We start from the raw sequence: 18,856 nt of genomic DNA, 5'->3' as shown, positions 1-18,856 counted from the left end.
AATTTTTTAAAAAATTACTATTTAATTCGATTAAGTTATGTTATCTTTAAAATTTTGATTGATATGCCTACCCTTTTTTGTTGGGTTTATCTGTTTAGGATATTTGGGCTTGAATTTGGGTTTATCAATATAAGATAAAAAAATTTATTTGGGTGTTATTTTGGTTAAACTCGATTTTGATATTTTTTAATCAGTTCAATTAGTTTTAATTTTTGGTTCAATAATATTGTCTAAATAAATTATTAAAAAAATTAATAAAACTAAAAATATTAAAAATCGATTCAACTAGTTCAATCGTTGATTCAACTGGTTTATACTAATTCTCAACTCATCCGATCTAAAATATTTATCCGAATCAATACCCCAATCGACACCTAATCAAATTTAAATAATATTGAAACGATTTTATAATAAAATATAAAAAAGAAATCTCACATTTTATAATAATTTTCTTTAACCGACAAAGCTGAAAAGGGAAACAAAAAAAATAACCCTAAAAAAAGAGAGGGTTTGACCAAAACTCAAAAGTCAAAACGATCTGTTCAGTTCTCTCTTTTTATTTACCTTCTACAGTAAGCAGTCTATTTTTTATACAGTCAATGGAGAAGAAAACCAAAGAAATGGCGGCTTAAAAAATTTCCCTCCCCCTTTCAAAATTGTTCTCCAAGAAAACCCCACTATTCTTCTTAATTATTCCAGCAAGATTGGGGATTCCAAAGTTCGTTTCTTTTGGAGATACATAATTCTTAATCTCCCCGAAACTCCTTTTTTTTCTGTCGAAACTCATTGCAAGCTTTTATCACCGTCTTTCTATGGAAACCCAAACGTATACTGATAAACCAAATGATCCTTCTCCCTCTCAAATCGATCAGGTTCCGTCTCTAGTGCCCGATTCTTTATCTGGGTCATCATCTTTTTCTCCAATGGTGGCTGTTAATGATTCCCTTGATCTTGCCACCATGTTAGAAAGCTTCCTCGAAGATGAAACGGCGGTGAATCCTGAAGGTCTGAACGTGCTTCCGTTAACGTATCAACAACCCCCTTCGTCTTCTTCTGATGAATACGAATTGTCTCAGATCCTAGCTTTACTCCCTTATGATTCTAAGCAACCCCATGATCCTTGGGTTCCTTCTAATGAAGGTTTTAGAATTGCAAATGAACCAACTGGAGTGGTATGTTTATATTATTCATGTGCGTATGTATATGTTGGTTGAATGGTGATTGAATAATTGAACATTTTGGATATTGGATTTTGTAGGGTGCAGGGCTGGAAAATTTGGGTAACACATGCTTTATCAATGCCGTGTTACAATGTTTTACTCATACTGTTCCTTTTGTTTTGGGTCTTCGGTCTTTAAATCATCATGAGAAGCCTTGTCAACGTAAGAACTCTTTCCTTTAAACTTTTGTATGTGTATGTGTATATTGGGAGTGAATCCAAAAAATTACTTTAGGGGCCAGAAATGAATAATAACTTTTTGGGGGGGTCAAAGTATAATTTTACCATTATACTAGCTTAAGATTTGACAAAACTTGAAGGGCCTCCGTAGCAAATTTACCATTTTTGGGGGGCCAAGGCCAGTGCCTGCCCCCCTGTCTTCGCCTTTGGTGTATATGTATATATATGTATATGTATGTGTATGTGTATGTGTATGTGTATGTCTATGTGTACAAGTACGTATATTGCAATGCAACATAAGTCTAATTATGTCATGGACATGAAGGATATGAGGGATAGATGATTCTTTTCGTAAATGTGTTATTGTTGGTGGTATGATTTGCAGCCAAGTGAATCCTATATGTATGTGTATGTATATATGTACGTATATTGCAATGCAACATAATTCTAACCATGTCATGGACATGAAGGATATGAGGGATAGATGATTCTTTTCCTAAATGTGCTATTGTTGATGGTATGATTTGCAGCCATGTGAATCCTATATGTATATGTGTATGTGTATGTGTATCCTTTCGGGGTTTCTAACTATTTAGTTTTGTTGGATTTGTCAGGGAATATTAATAGCTTTTGTTTACTTTGTGCTGTTCATGATCACATTGAGCTTTCATTGAATTCATCTGGAGGAGTTGTTTCACCATCTAAAATTTTTGACAATTTGAGCTGTATCCTTTTCTTTTTTATTGTTTTTATTTTGTCATTTGCTTATTAATTTCTGGTTGAATAGTTAATTATTGTTCCAAAATTGAATTTTGTAGTTAGGCTTAACTTTTGTAATTTGATGAAATTGCCATATTTGTTATCAATGTGCTATCGAAAAGAGTTCTTTCTTAATTGTAATTCTTGACACATGAAATCCAGATATCTCACCTAGTTTTGAGAGATATCAACAAGAGGATGCTCACGAGTTCCTTCAGTGCTTGTTAAATAGGCTGGAAGAATGTTGCTTGGACTTAAAGCTAAAGGATGATTGTTCGTCTTCTCCGGCTATTTGTTTAGTTAAGAAGGTTTTTGGTGGTCGACTTGTTAGCAAAGTAAGGAACAATGCCAAATTGATCTCGATTAGCCATTTCTAAGTAAGTGAGAAATGTAGTCTTTTATTGATTATACCTTTACTTTGATGGTTTCAGCTATGCTGTTGCAATTGTGGTCACATTTCTTACAGTTACGAGCCCTTGATTGATTTGAGTTTGGAGATCGAAGATGTTGACACCCTTCCGAGTGCTTTAGAGTCTTTCACCAAGGTGGAAAAGATAGATGATCTGGTTGCAAAGTTCAGGTGTGAGAATTGTGAAGACAAGGTGTCGGTTGAAAAACAACTTATGCTAGACCAGGCTCCTTCTGTTGCAGCATTCCACTTGAAGAGATTTAAGACTAAAGCAACCTACGTCAAGAAGATCGACAAGCACATTGTTTTCCCGTTAGAGTTGGATTTGCAGCCTTACACTAGTGTCAATCAGACAAGTAATAATGTGAGTAGCACCATTTGCTTTGGGGTCGGCTTTATATGGTCTATTTGGATTAATTATACCACTTTTTTAGTGTTCAAAACTGCTAAACTCATATTGTTTGTGCTCGTTTTGTAATAGGAGGAACTGAAGTATCAGTTATATGCAGTTGTGAAGCACTCTGGATACAACCCTACTTCTGGACATTACGTTTGTTACATTCGGTCCTCTCCAGATACGTGGCATAATTTGAATGATTCAATCGTAAGAACTCAAACAAATTTGTTCCAACTAGTCTCGATATATGTTTCTTGATTAGAATTTTCGTGCTTATTAAGGTAAAGGGGGGTTCAATCACCCCAATGTTTTAAAACTTTGCTTGTGCTGCAAGCATATTGAATGTAATATTAACTGAAATTATAAACTTTGAAGGATCTTATTTATGTGATTATGTAGTGATGTTTTGATGAAACTTGAATGAATGGTGTATAATGGCGCCACGTTTTATCTTTTGCAGGTTACTAGTGTTGAGGAAGGAGAAGTGCTTTCTCAAGAAGCCTACATTTTGTTCTATGTTAGGGAGGGTATACCTTGGTTATCAACTGCAATAGAAGTACAAAAGCCTTGTACGGACCTTGGTACTTCTGATCCTTCACCAAAATCTGTTCTTGATAATATTGTATGCGTCTCCGATCTCCAACCGGTAAATAATACCGATACCAATGGCTATGAATCTAAAGTTGTTGCTGATGAAACTTCAATTCAGTTCTCTTGTGAAACACAATTGATGCTTGAGCTTGATGAACCATGTGTTGTTACCAAGGGGATTTCCGGACCCCGTAGTGAATCCAAGCCAAAGTCTATTGATTTGAGCGATGATAGTCCGATGAGTATATCTACTGCATCCAATCTCGGGGAAAACAACAGCAATCAGAGTACTTTCCCTCGAATGCCATTCAGATCTCAATTACCAGGTAAGTGTCAAAGGGACTCTTCAGGTAAAAGAATGGGATTCATATTAAGTTTTTGTTACGTAATACGCTTTTTCCTAGGATAACACGAGCGATGAGATGGTTTACTCTTTCAGTACACACTCAACGTTTCCGTTCGAAAGAGAAGAAGTGTGCCATTAATCGAAGAAGAGCAGTCAATAGGCCTAGGGTGCTTCATAGAAGAAGTGAAGCAATGAGACATGTTAAAAGAATGTTGAGTCAACGAGGTATGAAATCCATGGCTCTGTTGGCTTTACAACCTGTTGGTAAAATGAAGAGAAGAAGATGATCATCTACTCAGAAAAGGGTCACCCTTTGTCAGTATGCATGGCCATAATCAATCTCAAAGGTAAAAACATGGAGTATATGAAGTCCATTATATCTTTTATGCTCATTTTGGTTGTATGATATGGCATAAAGGGTTCCATTTTTTTAGGAGACAATGATGGCTAAAGGGGTTGATCTTTTTTTTTTTTTTTTAGTAAGGGAAAAATGTAAAGTTTGGGATTTTGTTTTGAGGAAGTAAATATTTCAAGACTTTTATATGGTATAAATTCTTTTTAGTAAGAAGTTAAAAATTAAAATAATATTTTGGTTACTTATTTTATTTTTATTTGATTTTATTTTATGTGAATTTTGCTTTGCTTTGCTTTTAGGTCCTCTTTTTCATTCAAATTGGCTACTTAACTATATTATTTTTGTTGAAAATCTGTTAACATATATAAACAAGCTATTGAATTAAAAGAACTCTTAAGCTAATGATCTTTGGTCAATTAAGCTATTATTATAACTAATTAAACTCAAATATTATTTTCATTCATGAAAATAATTGAGTTTAACTCAAAAGGCTAAACTACACCCAAGGTTGTTTTGTGGTCATTTAATTTAAAAAGTTACAAATTAGTCATTTAACTATGTGAAAGTTATCGTTCAAGTCATTGGGTTGTTAAGTTGCTAACGAATGTTTGATTGTCATTAACTCACTATTGTTTGATTGTCATTAACTCACTATTATTAAGTTTTGCATTTTGGTCACTTAAAAAAAAGTTACAAATTGCTCATTGAATTATTCAAAAGTTTTAAGGTATCCGAGACCTCTTTTACAGTCGTAATCTAGTAATCTTTCAATTTCCTTGGCAAAGAAATATACTAAAGCAGAGTTTTTTTTTCCTTCCTCTTTCAACTTTATGATTTTTTTTTTCTTGAAATGTCCTGATATTCTGATGATTTAAATGCAAAGTCATAATAGAGAGGTTTTCGAGTCTCCCTTCATTGCCTTCAAATGACCGCCTAATTTCGATATGTTTCTCTTCTTAGTGAGACTTTCTCCTTAATTTTTTGGATTGAGTCTTTGTTGCTTTGAATTATCCGACTAATTCCTGATTGAATTTGGTTCATTTGAGTCTCCTATTTTTGATATTATGATTCTCTTTTATTTGATTTTATTTTGCCCCTCTACTTCTATTGGTCTTGTTTAGGGTATGTTGAAATAAGAGACTTTCTTTCTTTCTTGTTATTCGTTTTATTTGTATTTTTGTTTGCTTTAATTGTGGTTGTGGTGATATTTAGTTGCTGGTTGGGGGTAAATGTGTGTGAATAGCTTGATTGTAAATTTTTCTTGAGTTATGGTTTTGGCCGAAGGGAAAAGGGTGAGTGGGTTAATAATGAAGGGTTGTTGAGTTGGTTAGATTAGAGATGATGCATGAGGTTTAGAGTGGCTTTGCTTGGATTTTAGACTTAAATTATTGTTGATATTATTTGAATTATTGGGTTATGGAATAATGGTGTAAAGATTGATCGACTAAAACCTAAACTTGTAAACTTACTAATAGTTTAATGATAAATTTGTAATTTTTAAAATTGAGTGATCAAATTATAAATTACTAATAATTAGGTGATAGATTATAAATTTACATGTCCCTACATATTATGTCTATTAGTAACTTAACATACCAATAAGCAATATGTTCAATGATTAATTTATAACTTTTAAAATTAAATAGAGTATAAATAGTTTGCCGTGAAAATATATTTTAAAAATTCAAATATTCAGTTTAGAAGCAATGTTTTTGTGATACTAAATTTTCTATGTTCATTTATGGTAAAGAATACTTTTTTTATTTGATTTAGTTTCATGGATAATTTTTAGTATATTAGTAGATAAGTTTTTAAATTTTATAAGTGAATTATCATGTATAATTTATTTACTTTTCTTAAATAAAATAAACAAAAATTTTAAAATTAGATCGATAGTTGAACTCGTTAGAGTACTATTCTAGATCTGATTAATTTTTAATTTAATTAAATAAATTATTTAAAAATGATAAAAATTAAAAATAAAAAAAATAAAAAAAATCGATTCAACCACTAATTTTACCGACATTTAATCTCGATTTAATTGTTTCATACCTGTTTGTAGATTAATTAACTCAACTTTTTATTTTGCATCAGAACTAATTCCGGATCCAATTAATCCATCTTTGAGCAAATAAATAATTCTCAAAGTTTAGTTGGGGAGAATTCGATGTTTACATTCAGCAGAATAGTTTCCATTTTTGGTGTTCTTTTTTCAATTAAAACTCCTCCGAACGATGAAATCTAGAGACTGGATTCCAAAGCCTAAACACATTTTTCTCTATTGGTTAAAGTACTTGATAGGTCCTTGTATTATAGGGGCCAGATCAAATTAGTCCCTCTATTATTAATTTAATCTCTATATTATTAAAACAATCAAATAAGTCTAAATAGTAACAAAGTTAACACTTTCTATATAAAAAATGTGTTAAGAATTATTCTTTTAAATGACAATTCAATTCCAAACAAAATATTTTATTTACATAACAATAAAAACATTAGGGTAAACTACCCAGTTAGCCACTCTAAATAGAAGTCGTTCTTATTTTGGTCATCTCAATTTTTTTGTTAATTTGGTCACCTAAAATTTTTTATCAAATTAATCACTCCACCATTAAATGGTAACAGAATGCTGACTGTGCATTTCCACGTTAGTCACTCTAAATAGGGTTGTTCCTATTTTGATCACCCCGAAACAATATGTGAAAATGCATTGTCGTTACCATTTAATGGTGGAGTAACCAATTTGATCAATTTTTTTGGAGTGATCAAATTAACAAAAAAAAATAAAAAAATTGAGGTGACCGAAATAAAAACGAACGCTATTTAGAGTGATTAATGGGGTAGTTTACCCAAATTTTAAAAATATTAGCTCTGATAAATAATAAATGTTAATTCTACTCCAATTTAGTCTTATTTGATTTTTTTAATAGTACAAAGATTAAATTGATCCATTTAATAATAAAAAGATCAAGTTCGTTAGAGGGACTTTCCCATGTACATTCGCCTTTCTCTATTGCTCCAAAATATCATATTGGAATTTCCGTTGTAAAAACCCAACCTAGTGATCCTCAAATATACTATGCTGAAAGTCCTTGTCTTTGGTTCCATCAATTTTTTTTTTAAAAAATATCTTTTCATTACAAAAAATTAATGCCCAAAAATCACTATAAAAGGAAAACAAGGGCATGTCCAAAAATCCGTTTACATCTCCATCATTTTTTGCAAAAAATAAAAATAAAAATGGTTCTTCCTATCAAATTTAGTGGGAGACGTAAGTATTATCCATTTTTGCCAAGATTTAGTGGTAAAGGAAAAAAGAAAGAATCATTGGCAGTTGATCTTAGTTCACCGGGCTCTGTAAATGTACCTAAAAATGTTGTGATTGTCATGAATGGTCTTAAGGAATTCACAACCGAGCTGCTGGAGTGGGTGCTCGAGAATGTTAGTGCCTCGGGTCATATTGTCACGCTCGTCGGTTTCATGCCGTGGTTAAATATCCCTCGTAAGTTAGCAATTCTAATTCATTTTGATTTTCAAATCATTCAATTTCGTGTTCTGATCATTTTGGGTTTGTTGCAGTGTTTTCAAAGACATGGCAAGATGTATGGATGTTGGAGTTTGAGCATTTGTCTTTAATAAAAGAGAAAAATGAGTGGAAAAATGATGCCAAATATATAAAGTTGCAAGCAGTGATGGACCTTTGTAAAAGACATGGGGTATTGGATTTCATCTCTTTTGATTTTTAGGTTAAAATATGTGGTTAGTTTATGTAATTTGGTTAAATTTGAGATTTAGTCTCAGTTAAGGGTGAAGTTAAAATTTTTTCTAGGAGGTTGAAATTAAGTTTTCATTTTTATGAGAACTAAAATATAATTTTATCATTGTATTTATTTATATCTTTATGATTTTCAAAATGATTAAATTAAAATTCTAGCATTTTTGGGAGGGATAAACTATAATTTTATTATATATTAATTTGAGATTTTAATATTTTTGGGTGCCTAAGGAAGCAATTTCTCATTTTAAAATGGCCAAGGACTTGGCAACCCTCCTCCCTTCACCCCTGGTCCCTATATTTAAAAACTTAAAATTGAAGTCCTAATTTGAGAATCTTAGTCAAGCCAATAAAGTTGCAAATATATATATATATATATATTTACCAAAACTTGTCAACTTGGAATTTTGATTAAGTTATTATCATATGAAGTGGTATATGATTGATAGGAAACAAACATGATAAGTTGACAAATTTTGACAAAAAATACCAATAACGATAATGATTGGACTAGGAATCTTAAATTGGAAAAGTAGAAGGATTAAATTTTTAATTTTAAAGTACATGGACTAGATCTCAAATTCTATACAAGTATAAAGACTAACAAAATATTTTAACCTTGGTTTATAAGATTTACAAATAATAAATGCATTCAATATTTTATTTGATAGGTTACATTACAAAAGGAAATTGTAATGGGTTATCCATTGCCATCGCTTGTTGTCGAAAGAATCATTAACCTTCGAGCATCTTGGGTTGTTTTTGATTGGTGAGTTCGAATACGCATACAATGTTTGATTTATTTTCTTTTTGGTTATGTTATTTTTTGAGGTGGTGGATCATATTTAGAGATAATTTTCAAGATAAATGATTTGAATTTAAAAAATTAAGGTTTCGATAAAATAAACATGAGTTAAAAGGTGTTAGAAGGTATTAGAGCTTGTACTTTGAAATATTTTTCAATACTTATGTTTATAAAAAGTAGGTGAAAAACAAAGAGTTTAAAGAGTAAGAAAGAGGGTTGTATTTGGTCATTGGGCTATCAGGGGGTTATTCTGTGACAAGCAGCGCATAAACTGTTTATCAGTTGACTATCTAGCATTGTTGACGTGTCGGTCTGCTTAGTGATCATCTTGTTGGCAATGCAATTTTTAATTGTCCATGCCCCTTTTTTGATAAGATATTAGATCCTAAGTAGCTTACTTTAAATTTAGACTATTGTTTTTGTTTATATGCTGGTATAATAAGTAGAGATGAAATCGAGAATTTTTTGATAAAAGCAAAGACAATTAAAAAAAAAATTGAGTGATTAAAACTAAAATTTTAACTAACAATGATTTTTTCATTTAACAAAGAGATTAATTCCAACTATTGATATTTGGAAGAGACTAAAGTTTTTGATTTTGGAAATGCAGCGACCGAAATTTGAGAAAGAAGAGGGCATACTTTGCTAAAAAAATACCTTGCAACATGGTAATGATGAGCGAGGAAGGCGATATGGACATGATCAAAGGTCGTCCGATGATCGATAGCGGAGAGCACACTCCGAGTGAATCCCCAGCCTGGTTGGCTACTCCGGTGGTTATATTTTCGGAACCTTTGAAGCGAATTCTGGAAGACCAAGAATTCGAAAAAGACGACGACGATTAACTCCTTTTCTTTCAATCATCGATGATGGCGGACCGTAGAAAAAAACCACTAAAATTAGATCTCAGATAGTATGACTCCGAGTAGGATGTAAACATGCCAACTAGAGTTGTACGTAACCTCCCCCCCCCCCCCAAAAAAAAAAAATAGTTTACTTATTTCAACAATTTGTTTTGTAATAGATAAGTAAACCAGTAATAAGGCTCATTGTTCCGTTGACAATGTTGTGAGTTTGAGTTATTTGTATTCATGTTATTGTGTAATTATGGACTCTTGGATTTTTAACATATGTTTACATACAATATATATCACCTTATAATTTTCAAAAAATTTTGGAGATTTGATTAAAATTTTCAAAAATTTTAAGGGCGTAATGAAATTTTTCAAAAACTAGAGTTTAGTTAAGATTTTTAAAAACTTTGGAGGATCTAATTAAAATTTTAAAAACTTTGAAAAGGCTCAATTAGAATTTCTGAAAGTTTTGAGGGGTCTAATTGCATTTTTCAAAAAAAATTGAAGGGTATAACGAATTTTTTTTGGGCAAAGCCCTCTTCGGTTTGAATGATGTTCCCCGGCATAATTTGATCTATTTTATATTAACATTAATCAATTCAAATAGTTAACACCATTAATTACTTCATTAAAATATTGACATAAATTTTTTCTTAAATGTGATGAATTAAAAGTGTGTTTAAATTTATCCTTAATATTTTAATTGAAATAATTACTGATATTAACTATTTAGATTAACCAATAATATTATAAAAATAAAAGACTAAATTATGCTAAATTAAAGTACATGGACTAGATATATTGAGTAAGACCAAATTTGGTCTTCCAATTATTAGAAATTCTTTGAATTGCCTAAACACTATACAAAAATATTTAATGGCTATACCAACTCAACAATCCGTCATGAAGGATTTAATGAATAATGTTGAACATTTGAGTTTCAATATTTTTAGTTTGGATTATTTAAGTTTGCGAATCTAATGTTTTCGCTGAAGTAATATCATTTAATATTTAGATCATTTATGTTTTGAATATTTTCAGTTTGGTGTTGTGGATATTCATGATATTGACTTTTATGATAAAATTAAATTAGATCATATTCTAATTTAAATAAATTAAATGAATTTTAATTTTAAATCAAAATTGATGGATCGGATTGAATCTCATTATTTACATTTACAATAAATATTTTGTAATAATGTTTCTAGCCATCGCTTTTGCCTATCCTTACAACTGCCTTTTATCTTTCAAAATCCAAAATTTCCTAAAATTTTAGCAACAACATTATATAAAAATATTTTTCATATAAATTCCATCAATATATAGCTCCTTATTGCAATAAATTGTTCATATTTCATATAACCAGATAAGATACACATAATACATTTTGGGTTTTAGTTTCATTCACTTTCTTTTCCTCTCCTAAGATATTTTGGTAAAAATTCCCTCACGAAGACACAAATTAGTGTTTTCTTTGATTATTACTAATGTGTAAATGTTGATGTTATTACTGTGTTTGATGAACAGGAAGTGAGCAAATTACAGATAGAGTGAAGGCTGAAAAATTAGGTTGTAGAGTGAATTTGCAAAACATGCCTGATTGTTTGGTTTCATATTGCAATGAAAAATGTAGGCTATTACTAGGACTCCTACGTTGTCGTTGGGACATGTGAAAGGGGCTTTCGCCGTGCATGTATTGTTCTCTGTTATAAATAAATTTAGATTGATAAAATGCTTATGAACAAAGTGTTACATGTAAATCATTAGGAAACGATGGATTCATTCGAATATCATATGATACAACTTTTAAGACCATCCATTTCGATTCCAAAGTTTCTTGCCATATCTTTCAAGGTTTTGGTTTTTGTAACCAAATTACACTTATTTCTTTTAGTACTAGTAGTGACAATATTAATGCTCTTGGTGAATTGCAATGATGATAGAGTACTTTTAAGGATAATAGCCACCACCCTCACCACTTCCGGCTCCACCACCTTTTCCATATCCTTCTGCATGTGCACCTCCTACACCATATACACCGGCACCTCCACCACCAGAACCACCTCCACCACCACCACCATGACCGCCTGCACCACCAAAACCTCCTCCAGCTCCTTCTCCACTGCCATATCCACCTGCATGTGCCCCTCCACCACCATATCCTCCTGCACTTGCTCCTCCACCACCACTTCCACCACCACCTCCATGTCCACCGGCTCCTCCATACCCGCCAGCACCACCAGCTCCGCCTCCTTCACCACCTCCACCACCATATCCAGAAGCTCCACCACCATATCCACCAGCACTAGCTCCACCGCCACCACTACCACCACCACCTCCATGTCCACCGGCTCCTCCATACCCACCGGCACCACCAGCTCCGCCTCCTTCGCCACCTCCACCGCCATATCCAGAAGCTCCACCACCATATCCACCTGCATTAGCTCCGCCGCCACCACTACCACCACCACCTCCATGTCCAGCGGCTCCTCCATACCCACCGGCACCACCAGCTCCGCCTCCTTCGCCACCTCCACCGCCATATCCAGAAGCTCCACCACCATATCCACCTGCACTAGCTCCACCGCCACCACTACCACCACCACCTCCATGTCCACTTGCACCACCAGCTCCACCTCCTTCACCACCCCCACCGCCATATCCAGAAGCTCCACCACCATATCCACCTGCACTAGCTCCACCGCCACCACTACCACCACCACCTCCATGTCCACCGGCTCCTCCATACCCGCCGGCACCACCAGCTCCACCTCCTTCGCCACCTCCACCGCCATATCCAGAAGCTCCACCACCATATCCACCGGCACTAGCTCCGCCACCACCACTACCACTACCACCACCACCTCCAATTCCACCCGCTCCTCCATACCCGCCAGCACCACCAGCTCCGCCTCCTTCACCACCTCCACCACCATATCCAGAAGCTCCACCACCATATCCACCTGCACTAGCTTCACCACCACCATTGCCACCTCCTCCACCACCTCCATAACCAGCAGGACCGCCACCACCACCTTCTCCTTTACCACCACCACCTCCGTATCCAGCAGCTCCGGCTTCTCCTAGATTTGCATGTGCACCGCCACCTCCTGAACCTCCTCCACCTCCTCCTCCAAGGTCGCCATTACCATATACCCCAACATTGGCACCACCATGACCAATGCCCGAAAGGTGAGGAGTTACTTCATCAAGAGTGAGGAGATTTCTAGCTGCAGAACAAATACCTACACCTAATAGCACAAAGAAAACAACACCAAATATCTTCTTGATCCCCATGGGAACGTTTTAGTCCACCTTGGCTTACCATTCAAGTGAAGGTGGGTATATATAGGGATTGGCTTGGAGCCTAAAAGAGAAATACGCGTATGCTACATTGAGAGAGGTAGGACCTAGTTAGCACATGCAAAAGGTAATTTGTGGGGTGCCCCAACAAAGATTGTCAAGTCGGCAGTAAGACAAAAGTTTAAACTCACACCAGTAGACCCACTAGTGTGCATATGCTGGCACCCAAATCTATTTATTTATTTAAATTGAAACTTACTCCCTCGTTTTGTTTAAGTAATAATGCCTTCAAATTAGCATACTCTACTTTATCCTTCTAGTTTGATGGATATCCGAGTCAGACCAATGGTAAAGTTAGCAACTCAACAATTCGTTTACCATGATAATCTAGATCAACTTGACAATAGTATTGTTTATCTCACTTGGATTCTCTCGTTGGTATTGTTTCTTGCAAAGCATGTAAGAATAATTAACATTATTGCTTAAATCATTGAAAATGAAACAATAGATTCACTTGCCGGATAATTGGGGTTTAAATGGAACTTTTACAAGCATGAGAAAGCTAACTTTTGTTTCCAAAACATATATGTAATATAAATATCTATGGATTAAGATGTGACTATTTTAGTTTTATATTTAATATTTTAATTAAGTTGGTATCACTTATCAACAATGTTACCAAAAGTTCTTTATTTTAGAAAATAAGGTATTATTTGAGGATAATTTATCTTTTATATACAATCTAGAAAATATTTTCTCATAATGGGATTCAAACCCAAAACATTATAAATTTTTATTCTCAACTTTACCACCTCAACCAAAGCTATATTTAATTGTTATATATATTTTAACCGAGAAAGGATTATATGAAACATGGATATTACTCATTTCTAATAGTTTAATATCACATCAGTAATTTTATTCTGAATTTTAAGATTTTCATTTAGATTTGATTTTTTCGAATGAAAATATTGAAATTCGAAGATAAAAATACATATATGATATTAAGCTATTAAAAAGAAGATCTGATGATTTGACGTCCCTATTTCATACCATCCTTTGCCATATTCTAATTTTACTCTGAAATAATAATAAATGATCCATGAATTTACTAAAACAAACTCAAATCAATTATATAATTTTGAAATAAAAAAAACTCCAAAATTTTCCAACATGTAGTTAATATCTTTTGAATGATGCCTTTAGTTTCTAGAATGTAATGGAATAGGGGGCAAGCTGACTATGAGCACATTCCATAATTCGGCCAATCCTGTTTTTGAGTCTAATTTAGAAAAGCACCACTTCAGGGAAGCCAACCAATTATTTCAACAGTTGAAACTAAATTTGGTAAAAAATAACATAAACTTTTTCATACAATCTATAATTTGATATATGAATTTTAATTTAGTACAATTATATATATCAAATTTTAATTTGATACATGTACAAGATACTTTGATTTTGATTCAATTGTATATATTTAAAGAAATAAACACATAAATTTATTTATATATTAGATAATATAATTATTTATGTATACAATATGTAAATGTAAAATGATTGTATATTAATAACTGTATTAATAATTTATGAAAATTAAATTAAATAAAAATTCATATATAAAATTATATAAAATCAAAATTTATAAATAACATTCCATATCTAATAAAATTTTATGTATTATTTTAAAATTTATAAAAAATTTTATGTATTCCATGATCCGTGTGAAATTTGGTGCTCTCCAACCAAGCACTGAACAAAGAGGAATGCCACTTTAATTCTTAGGTATAGCCTTGTGGATACCTGATGGTATTATCCGCCATATTTTAAGCAAATCTTAGTTAGGATCCTAACTTAATAGCAAATATATATATATATATGCACATCAAAGACTACCCAATTTCATAACCATTTTTAAATTTCTTCCTCCTTAAACCTTAAATCTTAAAGTAAACAATTTAAAGATGATCTTATTCCATTCTTCATATCATCTTTGCCCTATTATATCAAAAATTGATGGCATTCTCCGAGGATTGTCTTAAGCAAAATTGGTATTTGGCCATTATTATCTATTTCTTTCCCACCTTCAAGTATGAAACATTTGATTCATTTCAAAGATGGTAGAAGATTTGTTATCTCCAATAAAATATAAACAATAACAATAGCGCATGCATGAGAGTAGTGGGAAATCACATGCAATAGAGCACCTCCAAATCCAATAATATTCTCATCCCTCCATTAGTGGGTCCACTCCATCTCACTTTGTTTGCCTATCTATCCCTTTTCTTTTTCTTTCTACACCACTTTCTTTGAGGTGTATCATTTGGGGTTTTCATTATTTAGTTTCATTATTCTTGGTCATTTAAATTACTTGGTCGAATAATTTCATATTTAGATAGTTATAATTTTAGGTTCATTTTTAGGTCAATTAAACAATTTAGTTGTGATTTTTGTGGTTGAAATAGGAAGAATTAGATTCATATTTCAGGTTAATTAATTTGAGTTTTATGATCCTGTCAATATTGAAAAGCCTTGTTTACATGATAATAAGAGTGTGTTTGGTTTAAGGAATGTAATATCGCTGAGGATGATGTGAGATTCTAATTTAAGATTTTTATGTTTGGATTTCAAACATTAACTTGAGTTGGTTATCTCACATTCCCAACAATGTCATATTTTGAAATATGGGGTAATTCCAAACTCAATGGTGGCAACTAAACACGAGGCTTGCGCTCGTTGCGAGACTTAACCCAACACCTTACGGCATGAGCTGACGATAGCCATGCACCACCTGTGTCCGTGTTTCCAAAGGCACCCCTCCCTTTCAAGAGGATTCGCGCCTTGTCAAGCCCTGGTAAGGTTCTTTACTTTGCATCGAATTAAACTACATGCTCCACGGCTTGTGCAGGCCCCCGTCAATTCTTTTGTGTTTCATTTTTGTGAACGTACTCCCCAGGTGAGATACTTAACGCGTTAGCTACAATACACAGGTCGATACGCATAGCGCCTAGTATCTATCGTTTACGGCTAGGACTACAGGGGTATCTAATCACATTCGCTCCCCTAGCTTTCATTTCTCAGTGTCAGTGTTGGCCCATCTCTATGCATTTCACTGCTTCACTGGAAATTCCCTCTGCCCCTACTGTACTCCAACTTGGTTTCTCTCATCCCTTTGATTAAAAGAAAACTCTTGTATTTCTTTGCTCCTCAATTCTAATTTATTTATTTGAGAAAGGATATATGAAATATTTCACTAGAAAAATGCTACTCAATTTTGGAAAGATGTGCAAGTTCTTCTATAGAATCATATGCACTAGAAGCAACATTGAGAGCCAAATTCTTTTCCTTCTTGAATCTATCTTTTGGGCTTTCTTTAAAGTTCAGCTTGAATGTCTGTAATGAGCCAACCAATTTATCTATTTTCATAATGTTGAAGTTTTTTTTGCTTCTTCTATAATAGTAACCATCAACCTTTTGTATCAATTTCACCAAAGACTATTATTTACTAAGAGCAAAAGCTTTGTTAGTGATTTCAAAAGGTCTTGAATATAAATGGGATATGGTTTTAAACCAGTTTGTGAGCATTGTAGTTTTGACTGTCTCATTCTAAAAGTATCTTCATGAGTTCTTTCGAGAATGTCTCATCCTTCTTTGGCAGAAACACATTTAGTATTTCACTTGAATTCTTTGCCTTTTTATACCATTAAATATAATATTAAGAGCTTTGGAATTGTAATTAGCAAACCTTTCTTCCTAGGCAGTCCAAGTTGTTTCTAGTTTTACTTCTCGAGTTCCGTCACTTTTCCTAGTGTAGGGCGACTCCCATCCAATCAAAGTAATCTTTCATATCCTTTTATTCATTGACTTGATGAATGATTTCATTCGGGGTTTCCAACAAGCACAGTTTGATCCATCAACTGGTGGTGGTCATACGGTTGAACCTTCCTCTTTCATGCAGTCCACGACTATGAACTAGACACTAGTGCCACTGAAGTATGTTAGGTGGTGAGTTTTGATACCAATTGAAAATAAAATACTAAATCTAGTAGGAAGGTGTGACAAGTGAAACGGAACACTTTTTATCACATAGTTTGATACACATAAGGATAGAAGGAGAAAACATAACACGAAGAGTTGTTAATGCAGTTTAGATACACTTTACCCAGAGGAAAATTCTACTATTAAATCTAATAGTATAAGTAATGATTTAATTCCAATTTATTTTAACCCTAGAATAATTGCATCCTCACTCAAATACACTTAATGTAAATTTTCTCACTCGTCATAGAAAATAAATCACATAAAAGTGAAAATATAAATCACTCGAATATTCCTCTCAACATGAACTGATATTGGAATTAGGTACTTAAAGGAATATATATATCTCATTAAGTAAGATGCCTAGCTGCCTATAAATAGGCTATAAGGTTTGATAAAGATGATCTCCATATATGCAAGGGATAAATGAAATAATTCTTCAATTGATAATTTTAACTGTTGATCTTCACCCTTTTATCTTCACTACAACATGAGCCAATCATTATTTTCAGTTTATCTCTTTGATATATGCATCATATTTTCAGTCAAAAAAGTCTTGGCCAGTAAGGACAATTCTTATTGAAATGTATTGCCTTGCATAGCTGAAAATCTTCTTGATTTATACTAATTCAAACAACAATGATTATCTTCTAATAAAATCAGATTGGTTTATGTAATCTTGCTCAAAGCTGCCAACAATTACACGCAACAATGCCCAGATTGCCTTCAAGGTGTGAAGAAAGATGTGCCAACATCTAAAACTCCACTACAAGACACACTGTAGGCTGTGCATTAACATGATATGATAACATCAACATGACTCCCATATAGGAATGCATCAAAATTTATATAAAATAAATCATAAATGAAAATTTAAGTTCATAATGATTTTTTGAAACAATAGAATTTCAAACTCACACATCTACATACATCTTTATTTAAATTACCACATAAGGATGACTTGTAAATTGATCTCACATTTTAAAGATATATGATCAACAACTTTGACCAATAGATCAAATGCTGGACTTCAAGTTCATAATGATTTAAATATAAAATAACACAAATATTATAAAGAAAAAGAAAAAAATGATTGTTATGTTCAAATCGTATAAGTGCATGAGGAGTGAAATTGTTTGGAATTGAAAATTTTATGATAATTCTATTATTATTATTATTATTATTATTATTATTATTATTATTATTATTATTATTATTTTGCAATTTTAGCCGATAAAATTGTAATAAGGATGAAAAATGGTGATTATTACATTTTGGTCTAATGTTCAAATAAATACTTATGTTTAAATTACGTGTCTAAAAGAAAAAGATAAATTTTAAAATTATATATGAAGTGCGCTTTTATACATGAACTTTGGTTTTGTGTAATTTTGTAAATGAAAATTTGATTTGATTCAGTTCTCACAAATTATTAATACAATTATTGATATAACATCATTTTATGTTTATATATTACATACACAAATAATTATATTTATCCAATATAAAAATAATTTGATGTAATTATTTCTATAAATGTGTATAATTGACTTAAAATAAAAGTTTCATATATACATTTAAACCACAATAAAAATTCATATGTATAATTGCACTATAAAAAAATTCATATATCAAATTACGTATTAAATCAAATTTAATGTATAACTTTAAAATTTATCCCTAAAAATAATCTTCTTAAATTCTAAATTAAATCGCTCAATCAAGATATTACAAATATCAGCATTTGCAAGAAATGCTAACATTCAACAAAATACAAACTTTCCCCCAACGCATACGACCCTAACTCAAGATCAAAAAAACAAAC

At 32.5% G+C, this 18,856-nt stretch overlaps 3 protein-coding genes across 3 annotated transcripts; 2 read left to right on the top strand and 1 right to left on the bottom strand.

Annotated features, from left to right (window-relative positions):
- The first annotated feature begins 812 nt into the window (after positions 1 to 812).
- LOC108483610 (ubiquitin carboxyl-terminal hydrolase 20) lies at positions 813 to 4,453 on the top strand. Its single transcript, XM_053028157.1, has 7 exons — positions 813 to 1,172; positions 1,259 to 1,382; positions 2,014 to 2,124; positions 2,321 to 2,493; positions 2,590 to 2,931; positions 3,049 to 3,171; positions 3,425 to 4,453. Exons 1-7 carry the CDS (start codon positions 813 to 815, stop codon positions 3,962 to 3,964), a joined length of 1,773 nt encoding a protein of 590 aa, XP_052884117.1. The 3' UTR covers positions 3,965 to 4,453.
- A 3,043-nt stretch (positions 4,454 to 7,496) lies between these two features.
- LOC128293051 (uncharacterized) lies at positions 7,497 to 9,730 on the top strand. Its single transcript, XM_053028148.1, has 4 exons — positions 7,497 to 7,758; positions 7,836 to 7,972; positions 8,703 to 8,800; positions 9,447 to 9,730. The coding sequence occupies exons 1-4, from the start codon at positions 7,497 to 7,499 to the stop codon at positions 9,679 to 9,681; spliced, it is 732 nt and encodes a 243-aa protein (XP_052884108.1). The 3' UTR covers positions 9,682 to 9,730.
- A 1,779-nt stretch (positions 9,731 to 11,509) lies between these two features.
- On the bottom strand, positions 11,510 to 13,045 carry LOC108481776 (glycine-rich cell wall structural protein 1.8-like). The gene has a single exon (XM_053025638.1). It carries the CDS (start codon positions 12,985 to 12,987, stop codon positions 11,641 to 11,643), a length of 1,347 nt encoding a protein of 448 aa, XP_052881598.1. The 5' UTR covers positions 12,988 to 13,045; the 3' UTR covers positions 11,510 to 11,640.
- Positions 13,046 to 18,856: the final 5,811 nt, after the last annotated feature.

The sequence above is a fragment of the Gossypium arboreum genome, chromosome 1, assembly GCF_025698485.1.
Source record: "Gossypium arboreum isolate Shixiya-1 chromosome 1, ASM2569848v2, whole genome shotgun sequence".
Taxonomy (NCBI): Eukaryota; Viridiplantae; Streptophyta; class Magnoliopsida; order Malvales; family Malvaceae; genus Gossypium; species Gossypium arboreum.
The sequence above is the reverse complement of the archived record's forward strand: the minus strand, read 5'-3'. Positions and strand labels throughout refer to the sequence as shown.